General features: G+C 33.6%; 1 protein-coding gene across 1 annotated transcript; it reads left to right on the top strand.

The window, feature by feature from the left end:
• The first annotated feature begins 3540 nt into the window (after positions 1 to 3540).
• Positions 3541 to 9936, top strand: LOC133799704 (amino-acid permease BAT1 homolog). Its single transcript, XM_062237706.1, has 6 exons — positions 3541 to 3600; positions 4240 to 4459; positions 4545 to 4726; positions 4879 to 5129; positions 9224 to 9305; positions 9715 to 9936. Exons 1-6 carry the CDS (start codon positions 3541 to 3543, stop codon positions 9934 to 9936), a joined length of 1017 nt encoding a protein of 338 aa, XP_062093690.1.
• Positions 9937 to 12567: the final 2631 nt, after the last annotated feature.

Here is a 12567-nt window from a genome sequence, read left to right as displayed (position 1 = left end):
GAAAAGTATTTTTATATATGGATTTTCGATTATCTTATTTTTAGATAATGGTTATGTTTTTCGATAAATTATGTTAAGAGATTTTACGGGACATAGGGTGTGTGTGTGTGTGTGTGTGTGTGTGACTAGGCGTGTATGTTTGTGTAGACAATGCATGTAAGGTTTTGTTTTATTTTAAATAATTTTCTATCAACTTGTTGAGGTTATTGAAGAAAGGAACATGTTAGGATTTTTATTGGAAATCTATAAGAGTTTGATTTTTTTTAGAAATATAAAATTTGGACAATTGTTTTTTGCTTAAAATCATGATGTTTTGGGAAATCAAAATGCGAATTGGAAGTAGAAACATGCACTAGGGTTTTCGGCCTAGGGTGTATTTCCATGTTCTATGGATGTTTTCATTTTTTTTTGTGTTATGGATTATTTATTTTCTGTTTATTTAAAGTACTTGATGGATTTTGGAAAATTATTTTGATGAGAGAGCATGTGTATTTTTGGCCGAGGGTGGTGTATGTTTTAGAATAGTTTAATCCACTACACCAAATAATACTTTCTACAACACATTAATATAAGCTTATTTAAAAATTATTATAATTGATAATATAAAAAAGCGGTAAAGTGAAAATTGGCAAAACAAATGGCGCCAGACTAAAAAAATGTGCTATCCTTTCCTCTCTCTCCTTCTCTCTCGTTATTTCCTTCTTTTTTCTTCTTGTTCTTGTATTCTTTTTTAATTTTCTATGTCTCACTTAATTCAGATCTCTCTTTCTCTTTCTTTTCTTCTCCTTTTTCCTCGTCGTTCTCTCTCCTCTCTCTCGGATCTCTTTCTCCCACCAGACCTTTCTCCTTCACTATTTCTCTCTCGCTTGTGTCTTTATGGAGCCCGACCGCTACCTTCCCCTACACGCGTTGGCTAGGGATCTTCAGAGGCTGTCGAAGCTTCGACCCATGCAGGCCCAAGCCCTCACACGACACCAGAGGTGAACGACGACACTGGAGGCCAACTCTTCTTCTCCTTTTCCCTGTGTGCGGCCAAGCCTTCTTCTTCCCGGCGCGAGACCAGCTAGCTCCATCCAAACTTCAGTTTGGGCATTCTTCGTCACCCAGCCAACTTCTCCAGCCTAGAGCCATGCAAGCTGAGCATTTCAATCTCTCCATCTCCCTCACAGTGACAGGTACAAATATTTTGGTATTTTTCTCTTTTTTTTTCTATGATGAGTTTTTTTTTCTTCTACCAAATAACTTATATTTCAATAAATTTGATTGAGTATTACTGATTTTGTTGAAAATGTGTGTATTTGATAGTGGTGTTCCATTATCTGTGATTCATTTGTGAGAGTGTAAATGTTTATAAAATATACATTTTAACTATATAATTAATGTAGTTATGATGTTTGATTGAATGTTTGAATGAAAAAAAAAAGCTATAGACATATATTTATTTGATCTATGTTTGTTATTTCTCAGTTAATTCCAAATTATTTTCTAAATTCTCCCTAAGATTATTGAAGTTATTGGCACTTGTACTGCATTTAGATGTTACTATAGGTATGGGCATTCAAAGTTCATTTTTATTTATGGGTGAAGTGATAATGAAAAGGTTCTTGAAAACAACACTATCTTACATTAAATTTAGAAGTATTGGTTTATCTTAATTTAAGTAGTTTTTGTTTTCACTATCGGTTGCTGAGTTCTACACTAAACTTGTAAACTTAATTTAATTTTTAATTATGTGTTGACCTTTATGAACTATACCTACTCATAAACATTTGTTGCTGATTTTGATATGTTTTAATACAGAATATGCTTAAATCAGGCAGAAGTAAACATCGTGGGAAAACTTCATTTGTTGAGCCTCAGACTTTTCTTCATCTCTATCATAGCTTTCATCGCCTATGGATATTCCTTGCAATGATGTTCCAGGTATACATATTAACAAATTACACTGAATTGCCAATTTATCGATATCTTATAGTCTTTGTTGTAACTTGCTATCACTAATTAGTCAAACTTCATGCTCGAGTCTTTTTCTATTTCTTTGAGTTGTATTCTCCATTCTTTTAATTTTTATTATTGTGTTTTTGCTTCTGATATTGTAGTCTATATCAGCTAAAACTAGTTAACTCTAGGACTTTGCAATCTTTTGTGTTTTTAATAGTTTTATTTTCTTTCTGATTTTCAGGGACTTGCCATTATCGCATTCAATGATGAAAAACTTAATAGGAAGACCTTTCGGGAGGTTCTCAGTCTTGCTCCAACATTTGTTGTAATGAAATTTTTTGAGAGTATGTCTTTATCTCGTGCAGACAATGTCGTTTTATTATTTTTAGCTACTGAGCTGGCAAATTAGATTTCTTATATTAAAAAATTCTTCCCTTTCTCTTAGGTGTCCCAGATGTTATCATGATGTTTGGGGCATACTCTACATCACGGAGGCTTGCTATTGCTCGTATTTTTCTTCGTTTTATTTGGTTTGGCTCTGCTTCAGTTGTTGTACCTCTCCTATATGTGTATGCACTCAATATTTGTTGTCTTTGGTTTGTTTGGGCTTAACTCTTTGAGTCAAATTTAATCTTTATTCTTTGTTTTAATTCATGAAAGCGCTTCAGGAGGAGAGTAAACCAAATGTAAATGGTGTTATATTCAAATTATACTTGATTGTCATTGCCATTTATGGTGGCATCCAATTTTTCATTAGTTTCATGATGCGAATTCCTGCCTGTCACTGACTGACTAATCAATGTGATCGCTGGCCTTTAATTTGTTTTGTCAAATGGATGCGCCAGGTTGTGTTCTATTTTTTTTTATCATATGAAATGAGATAATTCTGTTGACTTAATCTTTATTTAATTATGCATTGACTATCCTTTTTTCTATTGTTCATTGCTTTACTTTCAATTTTGGTCTATTAATTATTATTAATCATTTTTGTAGGAACGCTATTATGTTAGGCGTGGAATGTATGAAAGGACCACTGATTTTATCAAGTAATAATTGCTAATCACTACCTTTTCATTTGTATATATGTTTCCTACTTCTGGTTAACTAGTCATTTTTTTCCTTTGAAATGATTTTTAAAATTAGTTGTTTTTAATTTGAATGGAAGGTCAATATGGATATTTTAACTTTTGCAGGTATTTGTTGTTTTGGCTTGTGATTTTGAGTGCAAAGTTTTCATTTGATTATTTCCTACAGGTTAGTCATCAACAATATTTTCTTTGGCAGTAATGTTTATTTGTTAATATTGTGAATTCTATTTTTGCTTTCTTCCAGATCAGGCCATTGGTAAAACCAACTCGGGCAGTAGTAAATATGGATACCATACAATATTCTTGGCATGATTTTGTATCTCAACGTAAGCGGCTAAGCTATTTCATTATGGAAATGTGAAGTGCTTATATTATTTGGTTTTGTTTATTATGGCATTCCTATGTTGATGTTTGTGGTTTTCGTTGATTATTATATGTTGGTTTTTGCATGTTTGAATTCAGAAATTTGTGCTATTTGATTATTTTTATTTATGTGCTTGTACTTATACTTATGCTTGTAGATAATCATAATGCTCTTACTGTGGGTAGCTTATGGTCTCCTGTAATTGTTGTAAGTTGGACCTTCTCTATTCTGCTCATGGTGGTGGACTAGAATGAAATTGTTATCTCTTCTCTTGGTCAGGTGAGGTGAGTTCAGCCAAAATTATTTACAAATTCTATATTATATCTTGATTACTTTCCATTTTGATCAAATGTAATTGGGTATATCTTAGTTTCTTTTTAATTATTTGGTTTTCAATCCCTCGAAATCATTCTAACAATCATTATTTATGTTTTAAGATTAGACAATGTTTTTGTTGAATTCAATATTTTCTTCATTCATTGATGTTTTTTTAACAGCTGATTTATTGACTGAAGTTGCAATATGATGCCTTTTATATTAAACTATGGTCCATTCTGTTTCAAAAAAATGTTTATTCTTTGTTTGTTGTTTCCTTTCATCTTCTACTTAAATTTACTCTTTGAACTTGGAGATAGAGGAGAAAATCAACAATAAGAATCTTATTAAGGAGCTAGGGTCTGGTCTATCCTATATAGGGTCAAAAAGACTGATTTTGAACACAACATAACTGTGCCAAATCCATCTTTTTGAAATAACATCCTCTGATTTCTAAGCACTATAGTTTCAAAGTCTTCAACATTTTGTAATCATTAAGTAATAACACAACATGTATTTATATATTTTCAGTGGGCAATCACATTAAGTGTAGATTTTTCACTTGCACAGCTTATTCAAGTGATCATTCTCATTAGCACTGGTGGAAAAACTGGTGGTGGATATGAGGCCTCAAAGTACTCAGTCATTGCTTTCCATGGTGGAATTTTGCTTCTTCATGCTATCACAAACAATCTTCCCATATCTTGGTTATCTTTCTTTGGACAGTTGGTTCTTACATGGAATATTGTTGGTATGATCAAGAGTTTCCCTCTCCTGCCTATACCATACATTTTCCAATTTCTCACTGAAAATTACTGAAATTTTCATTTACTCAGGAGTGTTTGTTCTTATTATCCTCATTCCTTCTATTGCCACTGAGAGAGCTAGTGTCAAATATGTCTTCACTCACTTCAACACTGATAATGGGCAAGGAATCGGTGACTCGGTTTACATTTTCATTCTGGGGCTTTTGATGAGTCAATATTCACTAACTGGTTATGATGCATCTGCTCACATGGTATGAAAAGTTGATACTTGTCTCATATATAATAACAACTTCTTACCAAGATGCATATGACATTTCTTCCTAATTGACTTGTGTAGTGACCCCAATTTTTGTTCTATGTAACAGAATGGTCAGACTAATTCTTCTTGTTTTTCTTATTATAGACAGAAGAAACCAAGAATGCTAATAAGAATGGACCAAGAGGAATAATTAGTGCTGTTCGGATTTCTATCATTGTTGGACTGTGTTACATACTTGACATCACTTTTGCTGTAACCAATATCACATCCCTTTTGGATGAAAATAATGATTCTGGTGGTTATGCCATTGCTGAAATATTTTACCAAGCATTTAAGAGTAGATATGGTAGTGGTGTTGGGGGTATTGTTTGCTTGGGAGTGGTTATTATAATTCTGTTTGTGGCCTTTTATTATTATATGACCACTGATTTTAAATCTGGGGACTTGATAATATAATTGTTATTCTAAATTTAATATGGAATGCTATTATACATACACATATATAAATATTACATATACTTTGATGTAGATCATATGACTAATTCTAGTTGTGGGCATATAATAAGTATTGTTATCCATAAAATCGGCATTGGTGATGTGGCAAGTAATCCCTGGACACGTGGCTGACACCTGGAAACGTCCTGCTAGAGTATCGACCAGAGGACACATTAGATGCAGTGTAAGCCTGTCTTACCCGCGACCAGTCTGGTCGATGGTTCCGTGTACAAAGCGACATTTATGGGAAGATCTTTATGAATCCTGAATTTATCTCACACAATCTCCTGAGTATCCGATTATTCAGGAGAGAATCTCTGTAACAATCTTTTGTAATCCCCCTTGAGCCTATAAATAGCAAGAGATGGCTCAAGGGAGGGGACTTTTGGCTTTTTACGTGAGAGATTATAGTAATTATCCTAGGAATACCAGATTGTTCTTGAGAAAGTGGTGAAACTCATTGAACCCTAGTTCTTTGATCACTCTTCTGGTTTTTATATCAATATCATTCTAAGTGGACGTAGGTCATTACCAGATCCTGGGGCCGAACCACTATAAAATATTGTGTCTTATTTACTTTTGTCATTACGTTCTTCTCATCTCTTTCATTCATATCAAGCATATTTTGACTCCGTGTCAGTTGGCCAAATCTTGGGTCAACAAGTAAGTACTGAAATTTTGATTTAATGCTTTTGTGAAATCTAGTATGACTTGAGAGAAAATAAATGGAAATGTATAAACTTATCTAAATATTAAAATAATACGAAAAATGTGTTATAATATCTATTACAATAACATTTTTTATAAGTACAGAATTTTGTTATGCAAACATCATTATATAACACAAAAAATGTGTTATACTAAGGTGTAGTATAACACAAATTTATAAGTATTGAAATGTGTTATATAATTGACTATAAATAATATAATTAAACACTTATCTATTTATTAAAATAACACAGAAAGTGTGTTACCGTTGATAGTATAATAACACATCTGTATAACAATGATAAAGTGTTATGTAAAGTACCCTAACCTACGATAACATAGTCGGTCTTAACACGTCAAAAAGTGTTATGGTATGTTTTGATAACACATTTTTGGTCTTATTAAAAGGATTTTTTCTTGTAGTGATCATAGAAAATTGAAATAACTAGTTATAGTAGGCATAAAGAGACTAAATAAAATATGATCTTTTTATACATATATTTCTAAAGCACTTCCCTAAATTTCCATTTATAAAAGATACGAAGATAAAAAAAAATACCAATTGAAAGTTTTTAATTCATCAAATCAATTATTATAATTATTGAAGGCGGTTATTGATTGATTTGTTTCGCATGCAAATTGTAATATTAAAATGCATAAGTGTTGAAGCATGTTAGGTTAATTTGTTAAAATGGTTAAAAAAGATTATGAGTATGTTAAGAGTGTTGTGTGAATGTATGCTTGCTGATTTTATTATTTATGGAATGACAATTTGTAAAAATAATTTAAAAAGGTAGTAAAATATGTTTTGAGTTCATATTTTAAGACTAAGATGAGAAAATGAGTAAATTAGATAAATATGTGATTGTTGTTTTTTTTTCTTCATTATTTGATGTTGATGATATATCAATGATTTTAAAAATGCACAAGTTATGCCTCCAAGTGATATTTTGATCTTATATAGAAAAAGGCATTTTATTTCACATGTTAATGGGGTTTTTATCTAATTAAACACATGCATTATTTTTTTATATTTTGTGGAAGAAAATATGGTTTTAGTCCAATTATGTGAATGTACACGAAGAAAAATTCTTGCTAGAAATTTTTAGTTTATTAAGAGAAAATGTATTTCAAATAAAATAAGTAAAGTATGTGTTCAAATAAAATAGACCTTAGACTATGCATATGGTAAATATAATTTTTCCATACTTTAAATATGTATTTTCTCATTTATATTTATGCAGATTTTTTTTTAAAAATTAAGTAAAACTATTTTGTAAAGGTGATCAAGGAATTCATTTAATAATTATAAGTAACTATAAAATTTTGTCACATTTCTCTTAATTGTTATTAAATAATATATGAGATTATTATTTATGCAAATTAAAGCTAAGGAATTATTTTTGTAAATTGAATGTTTTGTAATAAAATTTATGAATGGAAAATGTGTGATTTATAGGAATAATGTAGTATTAACTAAAGTAACAAATTATTTATGCTTGCTGAATTTTTAAGAAAATGGCAATGAAATGAACAAATAGAATTTATCGACTTTAAACGCTAATTTTAAGAATTCTATCACGTATGTATGTTACATGAAAGTGTATTTTTACATTCAAACATATGCCTATTATTCAAACGTATGAATTTTGTTTTGTAACGATGAATGATTAATTGGTAGAATTGGCATTATTCTTTATGATTATGTGTGACGTTGTTGTTTGAATCGAGTTCTAGTGCAACTTGTGCCACATGTGCATGGCCCATGCGCACATGGGGTATGTATGTTGGGCATGTGTAATCTTACATGATATTAAGGTGAGCGTTTGATTATGATTCTAGGCTCGTTGTGAAGTAACCCGCACTTTAATTTTTCTCGGACTTGAGGTAAGGAAGTTAGCTTGAATTTATATGAATTATGTTATGAAAAGTATACACTGATATGATTGCAAGAAATATGGTGTTATGAAAAGTATGAGCTATGGTAAGCTAAAGTGTTATGAAAAGTATGAATTATTATGTTATGATATGAGTTGTGTATGTCTGCTTGTATGTTTTGTGAAAAGCGGCAGGTTGTTAGCTTAATGAACGGGACATAAAAAAGGAGTTACTAAGGATATGACGTAACTCATAGGGCAGACGCGCCAAGGTTATTCGAGGACCTGAGATCCTGTTTACCTCATAGAGGAGGTCTTGCCAGTTTATGCTTTTGCTGGTTACCTCATGATGTGACGTGGACAATAGGGTTCCATGATCACATGATTTATGAATATGATTATGATTATGAATTCTTATGATTATTATACATGAGTATGAATATTATATAGTTACGATATGTTTTGCCATGAGTTTACAATATGAATTTAGTCTTCTTGTGTTTTCTTGAATATTGTTGCATTTGTTTGTACTTCCTTACTCGAATTTTACCTTACCCCCTTACTTTCTCCCTTTCAGGTAGGAAATAGGGTTTCTCCTTGACATGCACAATGATGTAGGAGGTTCCGACATCTAGGTATGTGTGATGCGGGGTGTCCTATGAATGAAGAACGATCAAGATGAGCGCCAAGAATAATTAAGAACTTATGTTATGGTTTATTTTTCAAACTACGTTAGTGGGACTTATTATTTTATTTTATCTCCAAATACTGCATAAAGACACAACATTTTTATTTCAAACTATTGGGCCTATATTGCATGTTTTATCAAGGCCCCACTGAACTTTTCCTACAAATGGTATTTTCTAATACATGTGAGTTGAGCAATGTTTTTATAAAGTAATGGATTAGGGAATTCTTACAAATGGTATCAGAGATGGTAGTTCATGTTTTCAAAAGGACCCTCCGCATGCATTATAAATGCTAGAAAACCTCGCCTCACTATGTCGTAAGTATTTACATTGTTATTTTCTTTCTTTGTTATAAATATCTAAATTTGTAAATGCAGTATAGAAAAGATGCCTCCTATCATTAGGACCACTAAGAAACATTTACTTTAAGATATCCGTACTATACCTAAAGTGCAACTCGAAGGATAATGAAGATTGGAGGATCGTCATATTGAAGACGACTCCACCAGTTTGTGAGCGTATAAAAGGAATGATTAACAAGAGAGGGGCACTGCTTTGGCCTATTGAGCAATACTGGGTGCTGAGGGATTAACTGTCAATATACGCTGAGGCTCTCCTCCAGTTGACCATAGCGTGGAAAGACGTTGTCTAGGATGACTTGGACTTCGATACTATCAAGTATACAATTTATGATCTCATGGACAATTATGAATTAAACAGTTTAGAGGCGGTCCTAGTTAAGAATGATGGCGAAGAGATGGAGGAACGTCACGAGACGATACCTGACATGGAAGGGGAAATGGTGTGACACGAAGCAATACGCGCCATACAAAAGTGAGCGTTAGGATGAGGGCGATGGGTAGCACCCCTGACTACTTCCACATCTCGGAAAACATCTTCGATTATAATTCAGGGGACGAATCCACAATTGAGGACTAGAGTCCATCTAAAATTTCCATTAATAAATCCTATTTATATAAAACGGGACTTCCTTAAAGACCCTTAAAAACCTTAGACATTTTGTTGGATGTTTGATCTATGGGATACCTTTGAGCAAACTTTGAATATTATAAGTTTTATTTTCCTCTCTCTTGCAAACTCTAAAAGTTGTATGGATATGAGCATGTATGAGAAGCTATATGACTAGCTCTTAGAATAACTAAAACATTATGTGGATTATCCTCTCTTATGATTTTCTTTTGGTGCCTTAGAATTTCATAATGTCGACAAGAGGAAGAAGAGTAAAAGGTAGCAGAGGAAGGGGAAGAGGCCGAGAAAGAGATGCCTCTACTAACCCTAATGCTGAAGAAATATCTAACCTAAGAATGCCATTAGCCCAACCAGCAGCCCCAGCTGCACCAGCTGTGGATTTCGCTACAAAGATAGCAAGATTGGGGGAACAATTAAGGCAGAGGGACGAAGAGTTGGCTTAAGCTAGGCAAGTACCTAAAGCGCCCCAGGTATCGTTGGTACAGCCTGAGCCTCCAGTACCACCACTTGCATCTTTGCCAATGGGTTACAGTTTTGAGCTAGTCTATGAATGCTTTAGGAAGCGAGCCCCCACCTAGCTTTGAAGGGAAAGCCGACCCTATGGTGGCAGAAGATTGGTTGAAGTCAGTGGAAGCTATATTTGACCACATGGAGCAGAACGAGCATCAATGAGTTTCGTGTGCAGCTCACCTACTCAAAATGGATGCAAGGATATGGTGGGCTATGGTGAAGCAAGCTCGTGACCTAAACAGTATGACTTGGGCAAATTTCCTTCAAGAGTTTGGCAAAGAAACCTTGGTTCAAAGAAACCTTTCTCTTACTGGTAATCTTGGTTCAAAGAAACCTTTCTCTTACTGGTAATGCTCAGAAGTTTGATATATTGGCAAGGCTTGCCCCTGTAATAGTACCAGCTGAGGCCATGCGAGTCCAGAGGTTTATGAGAGGACTTAATCCCATGATTGCTAAAGATGTCAAGATGACCAGTGCTAAGATGGTTAGTTACGCTGAGGTTCTTGATAAAGCTCTTGATGCGGAGTTTCAGCAGATCTGAATATCAGTGGCTTTTTATGGGATAGTGCTTCAAGAAGGGAGGCCAATAGAATCAAGGGTTTCCATGACGGCAACAAGAGGAAGGCCATGAGGGATAGAGCAGTGGCAATGACAAGAGGCCTAAACCCCTGACCCCGAATGACAACTATCATAACAACTGTAACTTCCACAACAACCGTAACAGTCACAACAATGGTCACAACTGCGGAAACCACCAAAACAACAAAGTTGAGTTCTCCAGTTGTCCTAAATAAAAACAAAAAATTAACAAATATTAAAATTAACCATTGGGATGCTTCCCAAATGCTCTATCGTTAACGTCATTTAGTTGGACGCTAACCTCCTAATTAGATTCAACTCGGATCCAAGCCACCCCTCAAGTCCTTGAGGGCCATAGTGTCATGAGTGGACACTTGTTTCTTGATATTGCAAATTTTTGGAGCTTTCCACCGCTCATGTAACAATCAAGCTTTGCCACGATGACAAACTTTTTGCATACCACATTGAGCCATGTAATTCTTCTTTGTGACTTTTAGCTCGTTATCTATTCTTTTCACCACATAAACTCTACAACAAGTTTGGATTTCCGTTGATGCAAAAACATTAAATGTTACCTCCTCATTTTGAACTCGCAGCTTCAATTCACCATTTTGAAAATCGATTAATGCCCTACATGTTGACCCATGAACTGGCATTTGACATTGAGTGAGATAAAAGATAAGAAATAAGAACTGAACTCAATAATAATAAATGACCCAAGACCTGCAATCAAATGAATTGAATCAACCGAGTTTCACAAGGTAAGGGAGAGGATACAAGAACATGTACAACAACACTTGAATCATATGAATTCTCTCAAATAAAGAATTACTGCGTAAAGAATAATGAATCCTTGAGTCCTCTACTTATAGGCTCAAGCATGCACCTGAATCACAAAATTTTCGTAACAAACATGAATAAAATAATACTAAGTAACCGATTATAACATAAATATATCGATTCTAATTGATTTTGAGCTTTTATCGCATTCCCTCAAGCAACTCTGGTCGTATCATGCGACCAGCTTACTGTTTCACTTTCTCCATATAACTTCTGAACTTGTTCTGAATAACAAATCCCATTTTCTACCTGGTCGCAGGTCAACCTATCTTCCATTAATGAGCTATTATGTGCCTTCCACGTGCCTCGTATTATGCCACGGCATCATGCTAATTTTCTGGGAAACATTTTCCCCCCAAGTTTATTATGATGCAATCAACATAAAATACACTTATCCTATCAACAATGTCTAACCTGTCACTTCAGCTGTACTTTTATTTCCTTAAAAAAACTAAATAATCTTGATTATACGGCTTCCAAGAGGAAAACTCATGGCTTCACACTTCCCCATGCATTGAAAATCTCCTTCTTGATCATGTCTTTTCACCTCAGTATATATATCCATTCATTTGCCTTTTAACTTTTCACCTCAACTTTCTCTCTCTTCAAGAACACTCTAGTTTTCTTAGCAAAACTCAGCCAATCTGAGATCAATCTGAGGTGGTCCAAGTAATTTCTGAGCAATTTCTTCAGTAATCTTCACTTAAAGTATGTTTTTGACCAACTTCTTATTAATTTTTGGTAATTGTTTTGCATTTTTACCATGATTTTGCATTTTTGTAACTACTATTTTGAAGTTCTTAGTGTTGTTCTTGAGAACACCTGAATTTTAGGAAAAAAATGTGTGTGATTTTGGAGTTTAAAGGAATTTTAGGTAGTGTTTAGGCACATAAAGACATTAGGTAGGCTTTAACATGGTATCATAAATGGTTTTACAACCAAAATCGAAGCAAAAATTTGATTTTTAGGATGTAGAAAAATTCAGGGATTTTCTCGCCTATAACGAAAACGAAAAGTTTTCCTGAAAAAGATTTTCATTTTCGCTTTATGATATGTTACATTCACTGCTCGCATATTAGAATCTATTTCCTGTTAAATACTATTGGTCTGCTAAAGACTGACTTCTTATCTACGAGAAGTATTTA

This window comes from Humulus lupulus, chromosome 9, assembly GCF_963169125.1.
Source record: "Humulus lupulus chromosome 9, drHumLupu1.1, whole genome shotgun sequence".
Lineage (NCBI taxonomy): Eukaryota > Viridiplantae > Streptophyta > Magnoliopsida > Rosales > Cannabaceae > Humulus > Humulus lupulus.
Note: the sequence above shows the minus strand (reverse complement) of the source record. Positions and strands in the feature narration are given on the sequence as shown.